Below are 26,477 nucleotides of genomic sequence, written 5' to 3'. Positions count from 1 at the left end.
ACCTCTATCACCAGCGCTGGTCTTGGAGGTTCCGGCGTGGGCACATTCACTACTCCTTGGCCTGGCTGCTGTGCCCTGATGTTGGCAGCCAGGCGTTGGCTTTTACTTGCTCCTTGATTTCTCCTTCCTCCTTCCCCCCAACAGTTCCCGCCATCCCTTGCCATTCCTTACTTTGAGGACAGACTCTGGCAAAGTGACCTGGCTGTTGGCAGAGATAACATCTCTTGGCGCTCTTTCCCTCCTTCTTCCGCCCTTCACTGGTGTTTGAAACTGCGCGCGCGCGCGCGCTGTTCCAAGTTCCATCGGCTCTGCTGGTGGGAAAGGCTGCTCCGGAATCTCTGGAATGCGGAAGTCCTTCCAACGTTCCCCCTTTCCTTCCCGCTTTTCCAAAGCTCTTGCCTCCTGGCGCGCCCCTATGGACAGCACAGATTTAGTCAGCTGATCCATAGACTCCGCCCTAGGCGCCCGGGAAAGTTCATCTTTCACTGCCGGAGAGAGCCCTTCTTCAAACAGCATTTGAACTGGTTCACTCGCAAGGTCCCACCCCAGTCTATGAATCAGCATGGTGAACTCAGTCCAGTACTCACGTACAGATCGGCTCCCCTGTTTACACGCCATTAACTGCCTGCGCACCACCCCCTGCTCAATCTCGCTGGAAAACATCAAGTCCATGGCGCGAAAAAACTTCATTGTGTCCTTTAAGATTTCATTATTGGCTGCCATCAGGGGTCGAATCCAGTCCTTCGCCCCTCCCTCTAGATGGCCAATCACGTACGCCACTCTAGAGTTCTCATCGGGGAAGTCATCAAACAGTAGATTGAGAGCATATTGCATCTCTGTCCTAAAGGCTTGATAGTTCCTGGGATCCCCCCCAAATTTCTGCACCAATCCAGGCACCTTTCTGGCAAGTGGGGTGGTTTTCCCCTTATCCGCATCTTGAGCCCTCCTCTCCTCGAGCCTCGCCGTTTGCAGCGCGAGCTGGACCTCCAACGCCCTGTACCTTTCTTCCAGGCTTGGACCTGCTCCAGCTCCAGCTCCTGTTCCTCCGGTTCCGGCTGGTTCGCTCATGATGCCCTCTGCTTGCACAAGCTGCTTTCAAAGACTGTCAGATTGCTGTGACAGTATCCCAGAGCCTCCCCTCCGACTCCCCTTCCTCCGGAGCTCCTGCTCTCCCCCTACTGGTTCCTTCTTCTGCTGCAGAATCTCTCCTATTCTCCTGGAGCCTTTCCACCACCTGTTCCTCCGATGGCAGTTCCCTGACAACGTGTTTCAAAATCCCTCCAAATCTGAAGGTCCCCACAACTCCAATTTCCTTCTGACCCAAGTCCAGATCCCAAAGGTCAGCAAATCCCTGCATGAGATGATCTATCCAACTTTCCTTTTCCAGTCCAAACAGGGTTCCAATCTGACTTTCTCTGAATTCAATCATAGAGGGCAACAACTTGTAGTCATCAAATTGCCTCTGTAAGGCTGGGGCTCTGTCCCTCCCCACTTGTATTACCCTAGGTTCAACAACCACAACTCTCTCCCTCGCCCTCTCCACCATTTGGCATGTCAAAGTAGATTCCTGCATCGGTTCCTGAATAGTGTCTGTGTAGATGTTCACTTTTTGTCCCAAATTAGTCACTTTTTGTCCCAAAATATCAATTTTAATATTTATCACATCCATCTTCTTGTGAAGCTGTTCCAATGACTGACTTATCTTGCATAGTGCAATCACTAAGGCTTCTTCTGTCGACATTCTCAAGCGATCCAAGGTCAATCTCACGGTTTTCTCTTGCAGCTGGAGAGTCCACCAGCCCAACTCTTGTAACAATTTCAAAAGCTCCCTCTAGAGGAAACAATTTCTGTTTGTATCAATCCTTTTAAGCACAGTTCAAGCAGTAAGATTAGTTTCAATTTTCAACTACTTTTACTCCTTTTTAAACACAGAAGGAGACAATGGAAACAATGTATTTCTCTTATTTAACTAACTGTCACAGTCAATGAACTTTCCCAAAAAACGTCAGTCTTACTAGCAGACCGTTTCCAGGTTCAGATCGGTGGTGATCCAACTTTCTTCACTCTCTCCTGCAGGCTTACACGATCCAAAATTTCCCCCCTCTTCTCCTGCCTCCAAGGGGGGGTTTAATGATTTTAGCCGATGAAAGTTTATTCCTTTACATAGGACTTTCCAAAACTTTAGCTTGCAAATTCTTTGCTTCAATCTATTTACAAAAGGGGAAGGCGGACTTCCTGTTTGAAACCTCCCCGTTTCAGTGCCAAATTAAGACATTTAAAAATCCAATTTTCCGTTCTACTCACGGGTAGTTGTTTAGAGTCAAATTGTCCACAGGAAAAAGTCAGCGCTCTCCGGCAACAGCAATGCGGCTTCACTCCGTGAAAGAAGCAGTCAATTCGAAGCACCGCGCCGCTCACCCCACATCGCTCCAGATCCCCGAAACCGGGTCTCCCCGCGAGTAGGGGAGGCGCAAAAGGTGCCAGCTGAATCCCACGTTCACAGACTTCTCCCGCCTGCAATTTTTAGTGGGTCTCCACCTTTGCCGTGGTGGCCAGACCCTGAATTCCACGGAGCAAATTCCTCACGATCAGAGGAATTCCGCCATTGCCGGAGGTGCTAACCCGGAAGTCTGCTTCTCGAGATTCCTGCAGCCCCTGTGGACTCTGCCGGTTCAGCTTTCCCCTGCTCTGCTGCAGGGGGCAGCAAAAATCACAATGCGGGGAAAAGCGTGAAGCCAGCCAATGCCTCTACATAGCTCCATCTTATTTCAGACATCGTGATATATTGGTGTATTGCAATGTTTAGCTAGTGATATATCACCGTGTTGAAAGCCAGCTATCGCCCAGCCCTAGTTGTGGCCTCAGAGGGCAAGACTTGTCTACCCAGCTGGAGCAAGGAAAGAATGCATACAGGCACACATTCTGTCAGGCTCTCATGCCAGGAGAAGCAGTTTCTGGATATCGTACCCCAGGATGGTGATGACTCCACTGAGCGGCCAAGGAGATCTGGCTTTTGGTGGACCACCTCTTCGAGAATGCCTGCCACCAGGTGAGCTGAGGGGGACGGTACCATTGAAATGATGGGTGTTGGCTGGAATCCAGTACCAGTTTTGGGGTGTGCAGGTTCCAAACGCCACAATTGATTTATATCTTAGCTACCGACTCGCTCTTACAAGCTCCTGCTGTGAGTATAGTGGCACCTTGGTGGAGCGGCAGCGGGTGGGACATCCAGCATACGGTCTTCCTTAGAGCAGCTCAGAAGAACCCAAGTGTTCACAACCATTGTCTGTCTATCCCTAGCAAAGCGGCTCTCTGAGACTCGCCACTAGAAGAAGCGGGGAATGATTTCACTCTCCCATTGCCCCAAATCAGGAGAAGGGTAGTAGGAATGCTACTGTGGAAAGCAGGCGGGATACAATTCTCAGCCCTTGTGCCAGCTCTCTTGGTGCTGGACTTCTCTCCATTGTGGCATTCCTCGACCTCACATTATGCACCCCAGGGCTGGATTGTTCTTCATGCTATCCAGGATGTACCTCATCCCTTCCTAACGCATGGGTGATACTCTGCTTCAGGAGGACCTCTTCCAGACCCCGGGCACGCAGGACAAGCTGCAGGAGATGATTGAGTGCCTGGACACCAGCATTCCTGAGACGATCCGTATCCTCTTTGGGGGACATTGTTGGGGAGCAGGGCTGCTTGGTGGTTTTCTTTCGCTCTTGGCTGGAGTGGACCTCACTTTTATATACCTAGTGGCTTAGGTTCCTAGGCCACCCCATCCTTAAGGCTCTGGGACACAGCACAATGAAATGCCCACAGTCAAGTCCAGTCATGCATCCAAACAGCTTCACAGCTTTAACCCCCATTTGAAAACATCAGCCTGGCAAGATAGAGCAGAGGTGGAGAATCTTGACAGGCCCGCAGGCCCCACATCTAGCATCTTACGTGGTGTCAGGTGTGGAGACAGGTAAAGACATGGCTGCAAAGGAGCTTCAAGGGTGCATTCAATTGTTCTTTGGCAAGCAGGGTTTCTTGACCGCACTTTTGGAGTTGACCACTAGTATTTGTTGTTTGGATTGAAACCATGCCTGCAGAAGGACATTTCCTCGGCAGATCAGCTTTGCAGGCAGCTTCGTCAAGAGGGGAGGTGTGGGATAATTACAGTGGGATGGCTCAGCTGGTAGAGCGTGACACTCTTAATCTCAGGGCTGCAGGTTCAAGGTCCACCTTGCGCCAAAAGGGGAAACTTGCAAGGTGGGCCCAGATGTATAAGGACCAAGCTGTCCGTGTTTGTAAAAAGCAAAAAAGGAGGAAAAGGTTCTGACCTCCCTTTGTCTCCTCAGCCTGGTCCTCGGACCCTTGTCGGCACAAAAAGAGTCCACGAGACCATAAACAGCCTTTTTCAAACGCCAGACTGCACCATTCCGCTCTTCAAACCCAGGGGGTTGTCTCATTAACACTTCATGGTCTAAATTTGCATGCAGATATGCAGCATCAACATCAAAATGGTGCACTGCTAGTTGTCTTACAGCAGCAATGGAAAGCATTAAACGAAAAGTTTCACTCTTTACAGTGGGAGAAAACAAGTCATCATAACTCTCCCCTTTAATCTGAGTGAACCCTCTGGCTAGTAATCTGGCTCGAAAATGTGGTTCCCCAGATGCAAGGGTTTTTCTTTTGTAAACCCACTTGCATGACACCACTCTGCCACCAGGTGGCGGCATTATGACCTCAAACACTTTGTTACGTTTAAAAGAGTCAATTTCTTCTTTCATAGCTTGTTCCCACAAAGCACGTTCTCCAGGGGGTAAGTCTAAGACTTCATTATAACTTTGTGGTTCCACACAACTCACATTGCATACTCTCACTCCTCCTAGGGTCAAACGTTGAGGAGGTACACCCTTGTTTGAACGCTGGGAGTGCCTAGGGACAACTACTTCTTCTCTCCCCCTTATCTCTGGCTCTTCTTCCTCTTCCTCTAGAGAAGTATTATCTATTGCCACATCTTTTGGGGAAATCTGTGCCTCCTCCTCATCCTGCTCCGCCAATGGCTGAGAAGAAGCCTCTTCTCTTACTTGCAGGGGGTTGGCATGCATCACAGTCCATCTGTCCTGGTCAGCGAAGTCTGCACTTCGTGACAGAACCACGTGTCCTGGGCGTAGATTGAAACGCCACCCTTTGCCATAGGACTGATATCCCACAAACCGCAGTTTCTGCGCTCTAGCGCCCCCTTTCTGGCGCTGAGCTTTGGGAATGTTTACATGTGCCCAAGAACCCCAATAGAGCTAGACCAGGTTCTGTTAATCAAAAAGTTCGCTGTCAGAAAAGCCTCGCCCCACAGCCTATGGTTGTGACCCAGTCCTGCATCCACTAGCAGGCAGTCCTTTACTGACTGTATTACAGCCCCACGTCTTTCACACAGACCATTTTGAGCAGGGCTGTAAGGGTTAGCCAAACGGTGAGTGATCCCCTTACGTTGCAACCATGCCCCAAATTGTTTGTTCAGAAATTCCCCGCCCTATCTGTCTGCAACTGCACAACAGGGCGAGCAAAGAGCTTTTCTGCTTGGGCAACCCATTCTCTGAATGTGGGGAAACACTCTGATTTCTGCTTTAACAAAAACAACCAACTAAAACGTGATTTATCATCTATTACCAGAAAAGCATATCTGGTGTCCCCTTCAGTCTTCTGTGGAAAAGAGCCTATCACGTCACAATGGACAAGTTCTAAAACCTCTTTAGATACTCTGTCACTTTTAGAAGCCACAGGCTTCCTCTTAGATTTGGCCATTTTACATACATTGCAATCTAGGAAACAGTTACAGTTATTTACTTTTAGGTTCTTGCACACCTTTTGCATCTCTGAAAGCACACAGAAATTGGCGTGACCTAGTTTTCTGTGCAGTTCATGTACACACCCCTTATGAACTGGCAAATTATCCTGAACCACCTTGGCTGCTTTAACAGGCTTGTCCTGCATTACATATAACCCATTTTCCAACTTTGCATGGCCACATACCTGAGTTCCATTCTTTATCAGACAACCATCCTGTGTGAAGTTAACACTATACCCTGCATTAATCAAACAGCTTACAGACAGTAAACAATAGTCCAAGCTGCTGACAAACAGAGTCTCAGGTAGAGTAGTGTTCAAGCACTGCAGGAAACATGTTCCCTGGCCATCAATCTTGCTTCTACGACCATCAGCAAGATAGATAGAGTCTTTCCCATCAGCTGGCTTCCCCAGGGTCTTAAAGTCCTCCCGACTGTTGCAGATAATCCTGCTGCTCCCAGAGTCCAGCAACCATGTTCCTCGAGGTATCTGCCTCTCCTCTCTAGAAAATGCAGAAACAAACTGAGCAGAACGCGTATTCTTCTTTCCCTGAAGAGAACCCCTTCTGCTTACGTTTCTGCGCCGATTGCTGTCTCTGCTCCACGTCGTCTCCTGGAAGTCTTGCCCTGCATTGACGTTGGAGATGCCCGGGTTGGTTGCATCTATAGCACCTCCTCACCGCCATGGTCAAGTCCAAACCTTGGCGTTGCTCCTTTAGCAGATTCTGCTGCTGGCCCCCTCGGCTGTAACTCCTCCGCTCTTGGAGTTCAGCCTGTCTATCTGACCTTCTTTCTGCTTCTTCGGTCAATCTTCCAAACACATACTCAAGGGTCAGATCTCGGGGACGCATACTCTCCATGCTGTTAATCACAGGCAACCAGCTTTCAGGCAAACTTGAAAGGATAATGTAGGTTTGGTCAGTCTCATCATAACACTTACCTCTCTGCTGTAGTTGAAGAATTTGTGGATGCGGAGAAAGCTTTTGACAACATTTCTTGGAGTTTTATCAAAAAGAACCTACAGGGGATGGGGGTAGGGCAAGGCTTTGAAAATGGTATAGGTGCAATATATTCTGAACAGAAAGCTAAATTAATTGTAAATAATGTGGTTACAGAAGAATTTAAGATAGAAAAACAACGGCAGCAAGGATACTCATCGCTAAGAATTGGAAAACTCAAGATCTACCCACACTGGAAGAGTGGCAGATGCAACTGATGGACTATATGGAACTAGCCGAGATGACTGGCAGAATCCGAGATCTGGGAGAAGAGAGGGTCGAAGAAGATTGGAAGAAATTCAAGATTTATTTAAAAAAACACTGTAATTTGGTTGAATGTTAAGAAAGGATGCTAGATCATAAATAATTGTGCACCACTAAACTAGATGGAATTAAGATGATAAGTAAGTTTGAGGAAAAATTATAAACCTATTGGAGAATTAATAGATTATAATTAAATGAATCTGACACAAGAGTGTAAATAAGGTGATAAACTGCGGGCAAGAATTGACAATGATGCAAATGGGAGCGGGAGGTGTGAGGGAGTCCAAAGATGTTAAGAAAGTATGTTATGATATATGTTATACTGTTTTTTATCTTTGCATTTATGTTTAAAAATCCTAATAAAATATATTTAAAAAAAAAGAATTTAAGATAGAAAAAGGGACACGACAGGGGTGCCCAATCTCACCATTGCTTTTTATATCGGTCCTGGAGGTCCTGCTGAATATGATTAGAAGAGACCAGTTGGTTAAAGGTATACAGGTCGGAGTTAAACAGTACAAGCTGAGAGCATTTGCAGATGATTTAATTTTGACATTACAGGAGCCAGAATCTAGTACTAAAAGAGTTTTAGAGTTAATTCAAGAATTTGGTCAAGTGGCAGGATTTAAATTGAACAAGCTTAAAACTAAAGTTTTAGAGAAAAACTTAACATCAATTGAAAAAGAAAGGTTTCAGAATGAGACTGGTTTGACTGTGGTTAAGAAGGTGAAATATTTGGGGATTAATATGACAGCAAAAAATGTGAACTTATTTAAAGATAATTATGAAAAATGTTGGACAGAAGTGAAAAAAGATCTAGAAATATGGTCAAATTTGAAGCTTTCCTTCAAATAAAGATGAATGTATTGCCTAGAATGTTGTTTTTGTTTCAAACATTGCAGATTGTGGACAAGATGGACTGTTTCAAGAAGTGGCAGAAAGATATTTCTAGATTTGTCTGGCAGGGCAAGAAGCCCAGAATAAAATTTAAGATATTAACTGATGTAAAGGAAAAGGGTGGATTTGCCCTGCCAGACTTTAAACTCTACTATGAATCAGCAGCATTGTGCTGGTTGAAAGACTGGCTGCTTCTTGAGAACACAGACATTTTGGACTTAGAAGGATTTAACAACGCTTTTGGGTGGCATGCATATTTGTGGTACGACAAGGTTAAAGTACATAAAGCATTTAAAAACCATATTGTCAGGGAAGCATTGTTTAATGTTTGGATAAGATACAAAGATTTACTGGAAAACAAAACCCCAAGGTGGTTGTCACCAATGGAAGCGAAAGCCTTTAAAAGACTCAATATGGAGTCCAACTGGCCAAAATATTGGGAAATTTTGGAACAAGAGGGAGACAAATTGAAATTGCAGAGTTTTGAGAAACTAAAAAACAAAGTGTGAGACTGGCTTCACTATCATCAGATAATGGAGGCTTATAAATTGGATAAGAAAATTGGATTCCAGGTGGAAAAATCAAAATTGGAAACAGAACTGTTAGATCCTAAAACTAAGAATTTGTCAAGAATGTACAACTTGCTGCTGAAATGGAATACTCAGGAAGAAATGGTTAAATCTGTTATGATTAAATGGGCACAGGATGTTGGACATAACATTATGTTTGCTGACTGGGAACAGTTATGGACCACCGGTTTGAAATTTACGGCATGTAATGCCTTAAGAGAGAATATTATGAAAATGATTTATAGGTGGTACATGACCCCAGTCAAGCTTGCAAAAATTTATCATTTGCCCGATAACAAATGTTGGAAATGTAAAGAGACTGAAGGTACATTCTTTCATCTTTGGTGGACGTGCCCAAGGATTAAGGCTTTCTGGGAGATGATTTATAATGAAATGAAAAAGGTATTTAAATATACCTTCTTGAAAAAACCAGAGGCCTTTCTCCTGGGCATGGTTGGCCAATTGGTGCCAAAGAAGGATAGAACTTTCTTTATGTACGCGACAACAGCAGCAAGAATACTCATCGCAAAATATTGGAAGACACAAGATCTACCCACTCTGGAAGAATGGCAGATGAAGATGATCGACTATATGGGACTGGCAGAAATGACCGGCAGAATCCGAGACCAGGGAAAAGAGTCGGCGGAAGAAGACTGGAAGAAGTTTAAAGACAATTTGCAGAAATATTGTAAAATTAAGGAATGCTAGAATGATGCTGGATAGAAACTAAGTGGTTTTCAGCTGTAATACTTAAGAGTTATGGAAAATAAGGTTTTGAAATAAGTAAGAGAATTAATAGTGAGGACTTGCTGAACAAACAACCTGAACTGGAATATAAGAAAGGGAGGTATGAGGAGGTCTGGAAAAGAGGTTAAAGGAAAATAAGTAAATGGAAACTCTGTGTTTTTTAAATGGTTTTTATTTTTTGTATTTTTCTATTTTTCTATTTTTGTTTTTCTGTTTTTCCTGTTTTGTGATGTATTATTTCTGAAAACTTTAATAAATATCTTATAAAAAAAGAAGAAGAAGAAACAGAGATTTCAGTGTTTGAAGATGAGTTGCCAAACTCTCACCTTCTTTCATAACAGTCCTGAACAGCCTTCTGGTCAGAGAAATTATAGTTCCAGCAGTTTCTCTGATATGCATTGCCCTTAATAAATTCCAGCACTCAAACGCTGTGCTGGCATTTGCTACATGCAATAACTGAGAGTTGCTCAAACACAACATAATTTGGGCACAAGCCCTTTCATCTAGCCGTTTTTTCTCAGCAGAGTCCCATCTCAAAACCTCAGTTTCAACACAGTCCCATAGTCCATCTCTCCTTAACAACTACTGCATTTTAATTGACCAACTCAGCCAGTTGTTTTCTGAGAGAAGTTCAAAAGGGATGCCTCCCCCAATATTTACAACTTGGGAAGACTGGAAATCTGCCATCTCTGCTGGTGCTTGCTGAGCCCCTTCTGTGGGGCCTCCAGCAATCTCTCCGGACTCTCTCTTTAGAGTCCAACTGGATGGTCCTGGCTGGCACTCACCGGCTTCTAGCAGCTGCCTCCGTTGACCCTCAGGTCCCGCCTGGTCCTGCAACTGGTGTAGCCGCTCTGTGAGTCGCCTGCTGTGGTCCTCTAGCAGTTCAAACTGTTCCAGTAGCCGACACTGAGTGCTTTGCTGATCCTCAGATCCTAGCCGCTCCAGCGTCACTGCAGACAGTTACAGCTTGTCACCAACTGCTCCAACGCACAGCCACTGGCTTCATACACCACCAGGACTCATCAGCTCCCTGCTGAGATGCTGTCAGTCGTTTTGCACTCTGCACATGCTCAGAAACACTGGGCCCATAACCTGTCAGTGTTTGTAAAAAGCAAAAAAGGAGGAAAAGGTTCTGACCTCCCTTTGTCTCCTCAGCCTGGTCCTCGGACCCTTGTCGGCACAAAAAGAGTCCATGAGAATATCCGTGCAGAGTTTTATTCTTAAAAGTCTTTGTGCAAAACACGACTGAATAACTATACACACCAACACTAACCAACCAACCCAAACACCAGCCTCAGCCAAACTAACATTTCTCACTCTCTATATATAACTTGGTGCAGGCTGCTGAGTCATGCTGACCCAGCTTTATTTGCATTAAAGAAACAGCGGCCATTTTAGCTGTGACACAAGCTTCTTGCTTTGGACCAGCCTGGGAAGGAGGCAGAGTGCAGGCAACAGGACAGAACACTTTCCTTGCCAGGCTGTCAATAGCTGGCAGTGACCACTCGGTGGCCGAAGCTCTGCTCATCTTCCTGGAGGCAGTGCCAGAACCAGTCCTTTGCTATGAACTGTATCAGCGCTGCCTTGAGTGCTCACATGACAGCCACCTCTGTCGCCAGGTCGGCCCCAGAGCCCCATCTCTTCCTGGCTGGTCTGTGGTGTGTACAGAAGCATAGAATCAGAAGGGATTTCCAAAGTCATCTAGTCCAAATGTTGCCGCGAGTAACAGGAAATCCACTAAAACATCCCTGAAAGCCAGTAAACCGGCACACTGGCAGGAGGGCTAGTCTGGTCTGGGAAGCCTTGTTAACTGCAGAGGTTGCTGATGTCTCCTTTGATAACCATCCCTCTCGGTTGTGGAGGGGGGTGGGGTGCGCACATGTTGCCTTTTTGCTTTCTGACCAGGACTTGTAACAATAGCCCACCTGTTTCAGTGAACCTCGCTTGAATTTCCAACCCAGGAAGCGGCCATATACTGGGCCATCTAGCTCAGTATTGTCGAAATTGACAAGCAGTGGCTCTCCAGGATTTCAGACAAGGGATGTTCCCTACCCTCCTGGGAGATGCTGGGGGTGGAGCCTGAGACTTTCTGCATGAAAAGCAGGTGGTTTACTGCAGAGCTATGGCCCTTCCCCCAAGATATCTCAGTTGGTAGAGCATAAGACTCTTCATCTCAGTGTCCTGAGTTCGAGCCCCACCTTAGGCATTGCAGGGGGTTCGATTAGTTAACCCTCGTGCTCCCTTCCGACTCTACAGTTGTATTATTCCCCAAAGTTCCCAGCAGAGTTCTAGTCCGGTCACCATTTTAAACATTCTTTTTTTTATGCCAGGTCTAAACCTGCAAACATAACAACTACACCGTGCTAGTGATCCATGCCCCTCCTCTAGCAAAGCTCTGCACTGAAACTCCAAACCGCCCCTCCCTGTCTTGCAGGTGATCTGCCAGTTGCCGCGGTCGCACCAGAACGTGTTCCGCTTCGTGGTGGCTTTCCTGCGGGAGCTGCTGAAATACTCTGAGAGCAACAACGTCAGTGGCAACATGCTAGGTAAGGCCTGCCTGTCCTGGCTGGGAGCTGGCCTTCCTCCTGCTCCCGCCTCCTCTCATGCAAATGTTTTCGCTTCCCTGCAGCCACCCTCTTCGCCAGCCTCCTGCTACGGCCTCTGCCCAACGTTCTGCCGAGTGCCATCGGCTTCCTCCTGGGCTTCCTGCTGGGGGTGGATGACTACGAAAGGTGCCAAGCGTGACTGGAGACGAAGTGGGGAGGGAAGAGGCCTGCCCTTCCCCTTGTGCCATCTTGCCATGTGCCAGCTCCCTTCCCTGTGCTTCGCCCTTTCCACCTTTTCCTCTTGACTCCTGACACGGTTGCACACTTGGCTTTCCACATGGTTCCAGGGCATTGGCAGCAGGTTCAGGGTGCTTGGGGAGGGACCCTGTTGGAGGACAGTCATTCCCCTGCCCATCCTACTACCACCACTGCTGCTCTCAGTCCCTGCGCAATAGTCCACGCTCTCCCCTTCTGCTGCAGCTGAGCATGTGCTACTCTTGGTGGGTACCAGGCATAAGGATTCCTGGCCTGTCCTGGGATTGCAGGACCTCTTTCTCTGTCCCCCCAGCCTTGATGCTCATCAAGAAGGGGAAGGGCAGCCACTGTGGCCCACGTACGCCTTAGCCTGCTCTCCATAGTTCAGCTATCTGTCCCCATTATGCCAAGTAGAGTTCTAGGGTGTTCATTCTTCATGAAACACTAAGCACTGCCTAAAGGGACCAGGGAGGAGGAGGGGGCGCAGGCTGGGCAGCAGGAGGGGAGCTGAGGCAGTGGGTACAGCTGGGTTGGGTTGGGCTCCCCACCCGACCCCAAGTTCTGCAACTTTGTCTTTCTGGTTTTTTCTGTCCTGGGTTCCTGTACTTGGTGCACACACACTCTTAATTTATTGGGAAACGGTTGTTTCAAAATGAAAGATCCGTTGTGCAGAGATTGTTCTGGTGTTTGGAGGGGAGCTACACTTGCCTTTGCTGGTTTCTCCACTGCTCTGAAGCTCAGCCAGACTTTCCAAATGTAGCCGCCTTGGGCCCTCGCAGCACACATGAGGGAGAGGCTGTGGGGCATCAGGTCGTGCAGATACCATGGAATCTGACTTGGCTCTTCACAACAAGGCTTGCAGGTGCAGAAAGAGGGCTACATTGCTTCCCCAAGGTGTTTCTCAATTGCGCTCCTTCCTCATACTGCTTGCAGCTTGCAAGTTTCAGCCCAGCAGCAGCTGGCTGCGAATTATTGCATAGACTCTTGAGGGGAGGTCTGGCCTCCCCTCTCCCCATTAAGCTTTGTCTCCAGGGCTCAGTGGTAGGAGGGAGAACAGAGGAAGAAAAAGAACTGGGCTTGGCTTGAGGGGGTTATGAGAGCATATGTGCACCTGGTGCCAAGGGATAAGGCTGCAGAACTGAGCAGAGCACACTTAAGAGCAGGAGGAGCTGAGCCCTGCTCCCGCCGCCACCACCAACAGCAACTCCTAGATGTCCACTTGTTCTTCTCAAGGGAGTCCCCAAAATGACCAAAGGAGACTGGAGCTCTGAGAGCAGCTATGGAGACTGCAGAGTCTGGATGGGAGCTCTTTTATTACTTATTTTCATTTGAAGTGGGATGGAGTGGAGGCTAGATGGGTCACTTTGAGGGGGGGGAGCAGGCGGAGAGCAGTGGAACGGGATTGGGAACTTCCCCCTTCCCCACTGAAATAATCCAACTGGGCACCCTAGGAATTGGCAGGGCCAACCTGCGCATGAGGCGTTGCGAGGCCATTGGCTCAAGGGGGGGGGGCAGATCAAGGTCCATAGAGCACCATGCTTGCAGCCATGCCACTGTTGTGACCACGGTCAGGCCCTTGTGAGGGTTTTGCCAACACAACCTGCTCTTCTCCAGCCTCCTTTCCTAAAGGAGAAGCAGAGGCAGGGCTCAGGGTGTTTCTGCCTCAAGCAAAAACATCCTCAGCTGGTCCTGGCAGTGGACATTAGAAATTGCTTTCGATATGGAAAAGAGTGGATTGCAGGAAAGTGGGGGGAGGGGAGTGTGTTAAAGGAAAAGGGAGGAGTTTTCCAAACTAAAATTGGGGTTGAAGACAGAGCTCTATTGAGTCACAAAAGGGGCTTCTGCCTGCCCAGTGGAATTTCTGGCTCCCCACATCCCAGCGTCTTAAAACACAAGAAGAGCTTGGGGAGTCAATTTTGTGCATAAGGTAGATGTTTGGCATGGTCTGTCCTTGATGTGAAAAGAGGATTCTTTCAATATTTACTTTGGTGAACTACAGCTCCCACAACAACAACTCTGAAGGTGACGCAGATGTTCAGAGCGGGGTGCTGATAATGCCAAGGTCATAAGTTTGATCCCTGTATAGGCCAACTGCATTATTCCTGCATTGTAGGGGATGGAACTAGATCAGTGGTTCCTAATTGGCTGATTACTGAGGACCCCTTATTTTTCAAAAGCCAAGCCGCAGACCCCCTACTTTTGAAAAATTTGATAACTCTATGGTAGTTACCTCTGCAAAGCAATTTTTTGAACAAAATGTGGGGTAATAAGCAAAGGATTTTAGGTATACTAAAAACAACAAGACCGCCCATAAAATGTATGCTATTGCCATGCCAAAATGAGAGAAAATTAGTTGGAGGGAGGCAAGGGATGGGGCCACGGACCCCTGATTGGGAATAAGGGAACTAGATGGTCCTCAGTGTCCCTTCCAACTCCACAATTCTATGATCCTGTGTCTTAAACACAAATCTTGAGGAATAGTGTGTGTGTGTGTGGGGGTTCTGTTTTAACTTTCCCAGCCTTTGCTTTATTCTGATTTGCGCTTGCGTCCCTACTCCCCACGTGTAGAATTGCTATACCTTTGGATTTTCCTGGACATTCAAGCGTTTCCCGCATGGACACTTGTTTCCAACGGCCAAATCCCGGCAATTCCGGGCGGATGGCAACCCTACCCACTTGTGCCAGATTGCCTGGCATACATTACAAGCATCTAGTCACATCCCGGGGCTAGCCGACCTGACGGAAAGAGTCCACGACCAGAAGGAGGAGGAGTACCAGGAAGAATGGACAAAATTCAAAGATTATTTAGCTAAATATGTCAAGATAACCTAATTGGAAAAGCTATGTAAGGATAGGAATTAAGATGTTTCAAGATAGATTAGAAAGAAAATTAATTTTGGAGAATTAATTTAAAAAACTGAAAAGAAAAACACCATAGATTATCCAGAATCCCAAGCAGCGACATTGTGAAACATTCATAGGAATAAAAGGTAGGGGGAAAGGAGGCACAATGTCAAGCAGGCAACAGAATAAACCCGAGCACTGTGGGTCTAAAACCGGCCCCTGAATCTCTTGCTCCCCACTCTGCCCTTCTAACAAGAACATTTTTTTGCTTGCTGGATGGCTGTGTGCAATGAGAGCTCAGTCACTGAGGAAGGGTGTGTGAGGAGAACCTGAGCTTACAGGGTTAAACAGCTCAGAGTGTACGCACTGCCCACTGTTGGGAGGAGGGAGACCCTGCGTCATTTCCGAGTGTCTCCAGTCTTTGTTTTTTTCTCTACTTTCGCTTTTGAGGAGAGAGGACGTGTTTTTCACGATGCTGTTCGCTGTGATAGATAATGGATAGTCTGCTGTAAATAAACTGCTTCTAGCTGCTAATATCCTGAGTGGACTTTATTTTAGCACACTGAAGAAAGCTCTGAAGAAGCTTTGCAGCTTTCTCTTGCTGCTGCGTAAACTCTGCGTTTTTTGCTCAGAGCCTTTGGAATGTGGCCTTTGAAGTCCAGCAGAGCTGCGTAGCCGAAGTGGGCTGGACGCCAGGACTTATCTGAGCAATAAATCTACTATCCAAAGGTTATGGACAGTAATTGCAATTAGAGGAAGCTGCTTTGATGTCCGGTGGAGAGCCTGTTTGGAATGCTGTGTGCTTACAAAGGCTGTAAAAGGTGAGACGCTGCTGTTTTTGCTGCCGGAAGAAGAAGGCCTGCTTTGAGGCTTTGCCTGGGAGAAAGCAGGGAAGCTGGCTGCAAGCTGTGTGCTGCAAAGGGACGCCAGAAGCCTATCCTCGGAGCCGGTTTAGTACGCGTGAGTACTCCACAGCCCCAAGGGGGGACCGGGGGAGGAGATGGCAGAACTCCAGGAGAGTTTCAACGTCCCCTTTGAGAGATTAAACCAGCAAAACTGGGATATCTGGGTTAGAAGAATAAGGGGGTGGTTTTTGGCCACAGGGCTCTGGAGCATAGCCCAGAAGGAGCCGGCCCCACCCATGCCACTTGCTTCTGAAGATGACGCAGCAGGCTTTGAGGCTGCTTTGCTGGAGGATAGACAGCAGAGAATGCAAAGGGAACTCTGCATGCTGAAAGCAAGCGTGAACGCTTCGCTATTGCTCCATTTGGAGGGCGTTGAGTCGGCTCAGGCCGCTTGGCAGTTGCTGAGGAGTCTGTGTGCAAGCTCAGCATGAGACCAGGGCCCTAAGAAAGCCGAGAACAGGGAGGAAGCGGAGAGCCCAGAGGGGGCTGCTGGCCATGTTCCTGAAGTTACAGCTGGGAGTAGCTGCTTTGTCTCCGAGGGGCCGTGTGATGTTGAGGCCTACAACCAGAGTGCTGGGGAGCGTGCAGGCCCAGGCTGTGCACCCAAAGGTGGGGGTGCTGGGAACAAAGGAATGGCTGAAGAGGGAGCTGTGAGAGCTGTTGCTACGCGTCGCGGCTGTTATCGCTGTGGCTCCCCCTCCCATCTGGTGAGAGACTGTCCAGTCGAGGCACAGGAACAGCCGAAGGCCGTCTCCCGTAGCAACCAGATAAAGAGCTCTTCTTCAAAGCGTGGGAAAGGCAAGCCGAAGGCAGCTGGCAGAGACACTGAATGTAAACATTTGGCAGCCTCTATGGCTGCAGTCAAGAGTTGTCAACAGGATGCTGTACTGATTTTTGTGGTAGACTCAGGAGCGTCTCATCACTTAGTGCCATCTGCAGGATTCCTGGAGAACTGCACCTCTGTAACTTCTGGAAAGACTGTGTGTTTAGCTGATGGGACTAAACACCCACTCACGCAGACTGGCTCACTGTTTTGTTCTTTCTTACAGGATTCGATCCAGGCTTTTGTTGTTCCAGGACTGTCTTGCGCGTTGCTGTCTGTCAGCGCCCTTCTTGCTGAAAACTACAAAGTGTGTTTTGAGAACAATAAGTGTTCTATTTCTAAGAATGGACAGCACCTAGTCAGTGTTGAATGTAAAGACAGGTTGTTTGTGATAAATGCTTCTTTTGCAGGTACAGGTGACATGGAGGTGGCTCAAGCACAGTGTGCCAACGTTCCAGTTCATGATGCGTGTGCTCACTTATGGCACCGACACATGGCTCACGTGTCCTGGGGGTCAGTGAAGAAGATCCCAGAGTGTACGCAAGGGTGCAAAATGAAACCTTGTGCTAAGTTTCTAGATTGCAGAGCGTGCAAGTCTGCAAAGGTAAAAACGTGCACATACCCAAGGTCTGAAAGGGTGACCACTAGGGCTTTTCAATTAATTCATGCAGATTTGTCAGGTCCCATGTCTGTGACCAGTTTGGGCGGAGCCAAATATGCGCTGGTTCTGATTGATGACCATACTCGGAATTCTTGGACCTTCACGATCCAACACAAAAGTGAGGCTGCACCGCTAATCAAAGACTGGATTGTGGCTGTGGAACTGCAGTTTTCCACACGGGTGCAAAGCTTTCAGAGCGATCGCGGTGGGGAGTTCACCGGGTCTGCACTGCAAAGTTTCTTCCACAAAAAGGGGATTCAACACAGATTGTCCTCTCCGCACTCTCCCCAACAGAATGGGATTGCGGAAAGGCGGAACAGGACTCTAGGGGAGATGTCCGCAGCTCTTTTGTTTGATGCCGGGCTCCCACAGCGCTTTTGGGGGGAGGCTTGGCGAACGGCCAACTTTATTCTGAACAGGTCGTTCAATTCAGTGGTAGGTGACACCCCGTACTTCTTGTTGCACGGAAAGCAACCGAAAGTTCACTACTTTCGTGTTTTTGGTTGTGAGGCTTGGGTCCTCATACCAAAGGCCAAACGCAAGAAAGGTGAACCCAAGTCCCAAAAGATGATTTTCTGTGGGTATGAGCCAGGGACCAAGGGGTGGAGGTTTGCTTATCCATCAGGGAATCAGTCCAGGATTCTGCTCAGCAACAGTGCTGAATTCTGTGAGCAGAGTGGTTGGGCTAGGATACATGGGAACCCTGACATCCTGTCCGAGAGTCTGTTTGACTCTGCTGATGAAGGTGAGGAAGAGGTTGAACCTGCAGCCGAGGCTCAGAGTTCAGACCCAGTGCAGGCAGAGGGGAGAACTCCTCCCAAGGCTGTGAAGATTGAGCAACGCAGTGCTCCATCTTCCCCCACAGGTTCGGCTGAGAAGTCCAGAAGGCGCAGTAAGTCAGAGGGGGAGCTCTCTGATGCCAAGGACGTTCTGGCTGGCCCCAGTGGGTCAGAGGGAGTTCCTGAAGTGGTGCTGCGCCGTTCAGCTCGGACGACCAAGGGGAAACCTCCCGAAAGGTTTGCTGTCACTAGCGTGTGGGTCGGAATGGCACAGTGTGAACCCGAGAGTTTTGAAGATGTTCAGAAACTACCTCAGGAAGAAGCCAGGAAATGGCATGAGGCGATGCAGAAGGAGATGAACTCAATGGAGTCTCTAGGTGTGTTCTCCCTCACGAAGTTGCCGATGGGCGAAAAAAGCCGTGGGTAGCCGCTGGGTTTACCGTCTTAAGCCTACAGCGACAGGAGAACCGCAGTATAAGGCCAGATTAGTGGCGAGAGGATTCACTCAGCGCAGGGGGTTGCATTATACGGAAACGTATGCTCCCACCTGTAGGAGTGAATCTCTACGTTTGCGGGACTTCCGGTGTAGCGCGATCTCGTTGCAAGCGGGGATTCTTTCCGTGAGGGGAATCCCGGGCTATTTTGGAGGACAAAGGGGTGCTACAGGGCGCGGTGGCCCCCGAAAATACCACTGGTGGGTGTCCAGAGGGTCAAGATCCCAGCGGACCAGGAGCGGTCAGCCTGGCCGTCAGGTAGCTTCGATAAGAAGTGAAGAGAACGGCGGCGCGGATCCGCGGGTCGAGGGAAGCCATTATCCACCTCCAAATAGCGAAGCCCCGAGCTTGCCGAGGAAGCGCTACGCTCTCAAATTAAAGGAATCCGGCTCCAAGTAAGTTAAAATCCAAAGTTATAAAATAAGGAAGTCCCGGAGTGTATAGGAGAAGTTTGCGGAGTTCAGCTGACAGCCGAAATCAACTCTGACACAGCACTACTTGCAGAGCGCGGAAAGTGAAAGTGAGTTGCCCTAGCGGACACCGTTTTTCCCCTTTTCGGGACCTCTTAAAAAATAACTCTTGAAGAGGATACGTTATATCAAAGTTATTGTTACAGTGAAAAGGGGAACAGAAGATTAACTGTTTCTAACTGAGTCCTGGGTGAAACAGAGGGTGTAAGCGATAAGAAGGGGCACTTCTCAATTTCTACTTAGTAACATAAGGACAGTGAAACGGAAGAGAAGGCTCCGACGCCATTTCGGACATCTTATGCGTGCACGTACTGACACATCAGTTGAATACTTTTGAGCAAGATAGAGCATTATTATTTGGTCGGCGCAAACCGTTTCTTTTTTTTCTATTACAGACATTTCACTTTTTCTTACTTGTTGGGTTCTTTTTATGGAACTTGGGGCAGGGAGACTGACGGAGATTGACATTTTTCGTTACTTCTTTTTCTCCTTTTTTTTCCTCCTCCGTTGGAACACATGCTATTCCAATATAGATTAAGACCTCTAGTGGCTAAAGTGAGATAGTACAACTGATTTTTTTCTTTTTTTTCCTCTCTTTTGGCGGAGCTTCATTTTATACTACTTATTTGATGGACTTTGATGGTTGTTAAAAGTTAGACAGAACACTTGGATATAAGCTGATCATTGGACATTTAAATTGTTTCTCCTGAACGTATATTTGGAGTATCCCCCACTATAAGGGAAGAGGGTTTCGAGACACTCTTTCTTCAATCTCTTCAATTGAACTGGATAACTAGTTACTGAACTGTTAATTCAAATATTTTACCTCTCCCTTTTGTGTTCGGCTGGACCTTACTAAGAGGACAACATTACTAAAAGGATTAGCCTGAGTGGAGGCAAGAAGACAACTCAGTGGGCTCTTATATGAACACTTGGTGATATATATATATATAAGTTATAAAGACCAGTTGAATTTGAATAACTGCAAATTTGGAATTAACGGTGAAATAACTGCGAAAGGATAGAACTGGGTTGAATTGATATATTTGGAATTGATATATTTTGTTGGGAGGGGTGCGTGGCTGGGGGCTTGGCAAGTAGGGGTTGTTGAGTGGAGAGAATTATTGGGACAAAATGTCAAACCCAACTAAGAAAGGGGCTGATGGGGGGACACCTGTCGAGAGGAAAGGATCTAAACAAGAGATAGACTTTAGGGCAGATATTCTAAGAATGTTTGCGGAAATTAAACAGAGTGAAAAGAATTTAGAGTCCAAACTAGAACAAGTAGATAATAAGATTGGAAAAATGGATAAGAAAATGGACGAAACAGTAAATGAACTGAAAGGGCAAATAAAAGAAGTGTTCAGAAGAACACAATCGGTAGAAGAGGGATTGAAGAAGACAAGACTAGAAATGAAAGATGTCAAACGGCCTGCCAGGTCGGCAGATGAGAGACAACACAAGAAATATAATTAATATGCTAGAATACCTGTCTGTTAGGATTGACAAACAAGCTATAATGGTGTTTGTAGATGCCGAGAAGGCATTTGATAACGTGATATGGAACTTTATGTTGAAGAACTTAGAACAAATGGATGTGGGTAACGATTTCTTTAATGGGGTAAAAGCAATATACACAGAGCAGAAGGCCAAATTGATCATAAACAATATGGTGACGGAGGAGATAAGGATACAGAAGGGAACAAGACAAGGATGTCCGCTTTCTCCATTACTATTTATAACTGTGTTAGAGGTCCTTATGAACTCAATAAGACAAAACGAGAATATAAAAGGAGTATCAGTAGGACAGAATGTTTATAAGACCAAAGCCTTTGCCGACGACTTAGTAATAATGACAGAAGAACCAGCAACGGCAATAGGGGAAATATTAAAGGAAATAGAACAATTTGGAGAAGTGGCAGGCTTCAAATTAAACAAGACAAAAACGAAAATGATAGGAAAAAACGTGGACCCAAAGATAATTGAAACAATCGCAGATAGAGATGGTCAAAAAAGTCAAATATCTCGGCATCTGGTTAACACCCAAAAACATAGACTTATTCAAAAATAATTATGAGCCGATGTGGAAGGAAATAAAGAAAGATTTAGAGAAATGGGGAGGGCTAAAATTGTCATTCTGGGGAAGGATTAATGTAATCAAGATGAATGTCTTATCAAGGTTGATGTTTCTATTCCAGACCATCCCTATAATCAAAGGGAGTCAAATCTTTAAGGAATGGCAAAGGATAGTCTCAAGATTTATATGGCAGGGCAAAAAACCCAGAATTCAGTTCAAATTACTGACAGACGTAAAGGAAAGAGGGGGCTTTTCCCTGCCGGATCTGAAACTGTACTATGAGGCATCATGCTTATGTTGGATAAAAGAATGGGTAAAATTGGTGAATACGGAGCTGCTCGACTTAGAGGGCTTCGATAATAGATTCGGGTGGCACGCGTATTTATGGAAGAACAAAAGGAAAGTACACAAGGGGTTTGCAAATCACATTTTTAGAGGGCCGCTAATCGAAGTTTGGGAAAGATATCAAAATCTGTTAGAGCCGAAAACACCACATTGGCTTTCACCTCTCGAAGTAATGAGTATAAAAACCACTAATATGAGAAGCAATTGGGCAACTTATGATCAGCTACTAACTAAGGTTGAAGGGAAATGGAAGCTAAAACCGTATGAGCAAACAAAGGAACATGTTTACGATTGGCTACATCACCATCAGGTGAATCAGATGTTTAGTAAAGATATCAAAGAAAGAGGTTATGCAGATAAAGACTCAAAATTCCAGACAGAAATAATAAATAATAAAGTGAAAATTATATCTAAGATATATAGGATGCTGTTGGACTGGAATTTAGGCGACGAGGAAGTCAAATCGGTGATGATCCATTGGTCAAGGGATATAGGTCATAGTATACAGTTTGAGGATTGGGAGAAACTTTGGAAGGAGGGGGTAAACTTTACGGCGTGTACTTCGATAAGGGAAAACGTTATGAAGATGTTTTATAGGTGGTACTTGACACCCATGAAATTATCAAAAATGTATAAGGTGGATAATAAGTGCTGGAGATGTAAAGACATAGAGGGCTCCTTCTACCATATGTGGTGGGAGTGCAGAAGGGTGAAACAATTTTGGGAGAAAGTACACACTGAATTGAAGAAGATATTAAAGTACACGTTCATAAAGAAACCAGAAATCTTTCTTCTAGGGATATTAGGACAAGAGATAAAAAAGGAAGATCGCAGATTGGTATACTATGCGGTTACGGCAGCAAGGGTAGTATTAGCCCAGAAGTGGAAACTACGGGAAACCCCAATGGTGGAGGAGTGGAGATCTAAGTTGTCGGATTACGCAGAGTTGGATAGATTAACAGGAAAAGTTAGATACATAAGAGACCAAGTGTTCACCAAAGATTGGGAAAAGTATGTAGATTATCTGGAATGTATTAGTGAAGGGCAAATAACGCTAAAGGGATTTAGAGACGCACTGTGAAAGACTAAGAGTTATTGTGCAAAGCAAACAGGAATTAGGAATCGGTATAATGACAATATAAGTAATGAAACGTGTAATTTTATTTATTGCTTCGAATGATTTACGGACAGGCTGAAGGAAGTCCCGTAAGAGACGACTATGTTATATGGATGATATGGAAATGATAATTGCTGTTTATTATTTTTAATTTTTCTTTTCTGTGTATTTTCTTTGTATTTGTGTGTTACCTTGTGTGTGTTTTTGTAAATAACTAATAAAAAAAGAAAGGAAAAAAAAAAGAAAGATGTCAAACGGGAAGAGGAGAAAATAAAAGTAGAAATGATGGAACTAAGCAAAGCTCAGGAAGAGATGAAGGACGTGATAGCGATGAATGAACTTCGGTTGAGGGAGGTGAATCTGAGATTCAGAGCTGTGCCAGAGACTCAAGGAGAAAATATCAAAGATAAATTGATAACAGAATTGGCAAAGTGGATGGAACTATCTGCAGAAGAAATGGGAAAGGCGATCCAAAGTGCATTTAGAATGAAAGTGAAAACAACTAAAACAAAAAGATTTACAGGGGACTGCCTGATTACATTCAAAGATAGAGATATGAGAAATATGATTCTACAGAGGAACAGAGAAAAAAGATTGAATATAGATGGGAATTTCATAATTATCTTTAAAGATATACCAATTAGACTGCTTAAACGGAGAGATCCTTACAAATCTCTGGTCCAGACGTTAAAGAGAAACAACATTGAGTTTAGGTGGGAGTTCCCAGAAGGAATTTCATTCATGTATAGGAGTAAAAGACACAGACTGACAAACCCAGAAGAAACTGGGAAATTTTTGAGGAAATACAAAGAATTAAAAGCAGATTCGGAGGAAACCAAAGGAGCAGAGGGAAGAACATTAGGACAACTAAAACCAGAGGAGAAAGAAGAAGAGAACGGAAAGAAAACGGACGAAGAAGAAGAAGAGGAAGAAGAAGAGGTAGACAAATTATAGGTAAATAATTAGATCTTATTTAAATTAAGACATTATGGCGTTAAATATTTGGAATTGGAACATAAATGGGATGAACGAAAAAAAGAAAAGGAACAAAATTGAACAGTTTTTAAAAAGGAAAAACTTAGATATCATTTGTTTACAAGAGACACACGTAGCCAGAAGACACAAAAAAATATTAATCAACAAAAGATTGGGAAATGAATTTGTATCTTTAGACAAGGAGAAAAAGAGAGGAGTGGTCTTATATATTAAAAACCAAATTGAAACTCAACAAATTTTTAAGGATGAAGAGGGAAGGATAATAGCGGTTCGAATTAACTGGCAAGGAGAAAATTTGATAATAGTCGGGATCTACGCACCGAACGGAAGTAAGACTGAATTCTATAAAACTTTAGAAGAAAAATTACTTGAATATATAGACCAGAAAATCATCTTAATGGGTGATATGAACGGAGTGATCTCATTAGAAATGGACAGACTTAGGGAAGGAACAAGTAAAGAAGGGAAACTACCAAAATCCTTCTTTTCTATGATAGAGAGTTGCAACTTGATAGACATATGGCACCTCAAGCATCCGTTAGATAAACAATTTACGTACTACTCTGAACCGAACAAGTCAATGTCAAGGATAGACCAGATTTGGATCTCGAGTGAACTGATACCAAGAACCAAAGAGATAGAAATTCAACCGAAAGTAATTTCTGATCACAACCCAATAGAATTTGAACTAAGAAGCCTCGAAGAAAGAACTTTCAGATGGAGAATGAAAGATTATCTCCTAGACGACCAGAAAATAGTTGAAAAAGCGCAAAAGAAACTAACAGAATATTTCATAGACAATTGTAATAAAGGTATAAGAACTAAAGTGGTCTGGGACGCCAGCAAGGCAGTAATGAGAGGTTTCTTCATCCAGCAAAACTCAATTAAAAATAAAAACAGAGAAAAAGGCAGAAAAGAAATTCTGAAGGAAATCATGGATAATGAACAAAAATTAATTAAGAAACCAAATAATTTGAAGATAAAAGAAAAGATTAAAGCTCTACAAGCACAGTTCGCTATCATAATAAATAGAGAAGTAGAATGGAATATAAAGAAATTGAGACAAAGAAATTTTGAATTTGCGAACAAATCAGGAAAATGGCTTGCATGGCAATTTTAAAAAAAGGAAGGAACAGAGTACAATAAATAAGATTACAGTAGAAGGAGAAGAGGTAACTAATCCGAAGGAAATTAGAAAGGGATTCTTGGATTACTATAAAAGATTGTACAAAAACAGAGAAAGAAATAACTTGAGGAAGATAGAGAGATATCTGAAAGAGAAAAAGGTACAAAAGATCCCGACCGGAAAAAAAGAGCAATTGAATACCCCAATTGAATTAGAAGAGATAAAAGAGGCGATCAAAGAATTAAAAAGGGGGAAGGCTCCAGGGCCGGATGGATTCACTGCCTGCTACTACAAAGAAATGGAACCTATTTTGACAACGCCTTTGAAGGAAGTGATGAACAATATTTTAAGAGAAGGAGAAATCCCCGAAACTTGGAAGGAGGCTGTCAGGGAACTGCCATCGGAGGAACAGGTGGTGGAAAGGCTCCAGGAGAATAGGAGAGATTCTGCAGCAGAAGAAGGAACCAGTAGGGGGAGAGCAGGAGCTCCGGAGGAAGGGGAGTCGGAGGGGAGGCTCTGGGATACTTCCAGTGAGAATAGTGAAGAGGTAACAAGACCCCCCTTAGGAACTCCCACCCTTCGCCGGAAACTGTCACGCAGAGAGTCCCGGAGGCGCATGTCCGTCAAACAGCTTTTATGCTGGCGTAAGTTCCGTAGACGCCCACTGTCAGATTCTACCAGCGACTGACGGAGTCATGCTTTGGGGGCTCCGTTAGTGACTCGGTTTGGTTGACCAGCCAAACACCAGAGGGATCAAGCTTTTACGCACAAGCAGCTCATTATCCCATCACAGCAATCCGACAGACCTTGAAAGCAGCTTGTGCAAGCAGAGGGCATCATGAGCGAACCAGCCGGAACCGGAGGAGCAGGAGCTGGAGCTGGAGCAGGTCCAAGCCTGGAAGAAAGGTACAGGGCGTTGGAGGTCCAGCTCGCGCTGCAAACGGCGAGGCTCGAGGAGAGGAGGGCTCAAGATGCGGATAAGGGGAAAACCACCCCACTTGCCAGAAAGGTGCCTGGATTGGTGCAGAAATTTGGGGGGGATCCCAGGAACTATCAAGCCTTTAGGACAGAGATGCAATATGCTCTCAATCTACTGTTTGATGACTTCCCCGATGAGAACTCTAGAGTGGCGTACGTGATTGGCCATCTAGAGGGAGGGGCGAAGGACTGGATTCGACCCCTGATGGCAGCCAATAATGAAATCTTAAAGGACACAATGAAGTTTTTTCGCGCCATGGACTTGATGTTTTCCAGCGAGATTGAGCAGGGGGTGGTGCGCAGGCAGTTAATGGCGTGTAAACAGGGGAGCCGATCTGTACGTGAGTACTGGACTGAGTTCACCATGCTGATTCATAGACTGGGGTGGGACCTTGCGAGTGAACCAGTTCAAATGCTGTTTGAAGAAGGGCTCTCTCCGGCAGTGAAAGATGAACTTTCCCAGGCGCCTAGGGCGGAGTCTATGGATCAGCTGACTAAATCTGTGCTGTCCATAGGGGCGCGCCAGGAGGCAAGAGCTTTGGAAAAGCGGGAAGGAAAGGGGGAACGTTGGAAGGACTTCCGCATTCCAGAGATTCCGGAGCAGCCTTTCCCACCAGCAGAGCCGATGGAACTTGGAACAGCGCGCGCGCGCGCACAGTTTCAAACACCAGTGAAGGGCGGAAGAAGGAGGGAAAGAGCGCCAAGAGATGTTATCTCTGCCAACAGCCAGGTCACTTTGCCAGAGTCTGTCCTCAAAG

At 45.9% G+C, this 26,477-nt stretch overlaps 1 protein-coding gene across 1 annotated transcript in view; it reads left to right on the top strand.

The window, feature by feature from the left end:
• Window positions 1-3,551: 3,551 nt before the first annotated feature.
• The window catches only part of LOC309333170 (inositol polyphosphate 5-phosphatase OCRL-like), a gene marked incomplete at both ends in the record, with an annotated part of 39,978 nt that continues 17,052 nt past the window's right edge, over window positions 3,552-26,477 (top strand). The window contains 4 exons of the mRNA XM_081846570.1: window positions 3,552-3,657; window positions 10,795-10,922; window positions 11,738-11,849; window positions 11,933-12,035. Of these exons, the coding sequence (XP_081702696.1) occupies window positions 3,552-3,657; window positions 10,795-10,922; window positions 11,738-11,849; window positions 11,933-12,035 (449 nt within the window). The remainder of the gene's footprint in view (window positions 3,658-10,794; window positions 10,923-11,737; window positions 11,850-11,932; window positions 12,036-26,477) is intronic.

Source organism: Podarcis erhardii (assembly GCF_964252035.2).
Source record: "Podarcis erhardii genome assembly, chromosome: W".
Taxonomy (NCBI): domain Eukaryota; kingdom Metazoa; phylum Chordata; class Lepidosauria; order Squamata; family Lacertidae; genus Podarcis; species Podarcis erhardii.
The sequence above is the reverse complement of the archived record's forward strand: the minus strand, read 5'-3'. Positions and strand labels throughout refer to the sequence as shown.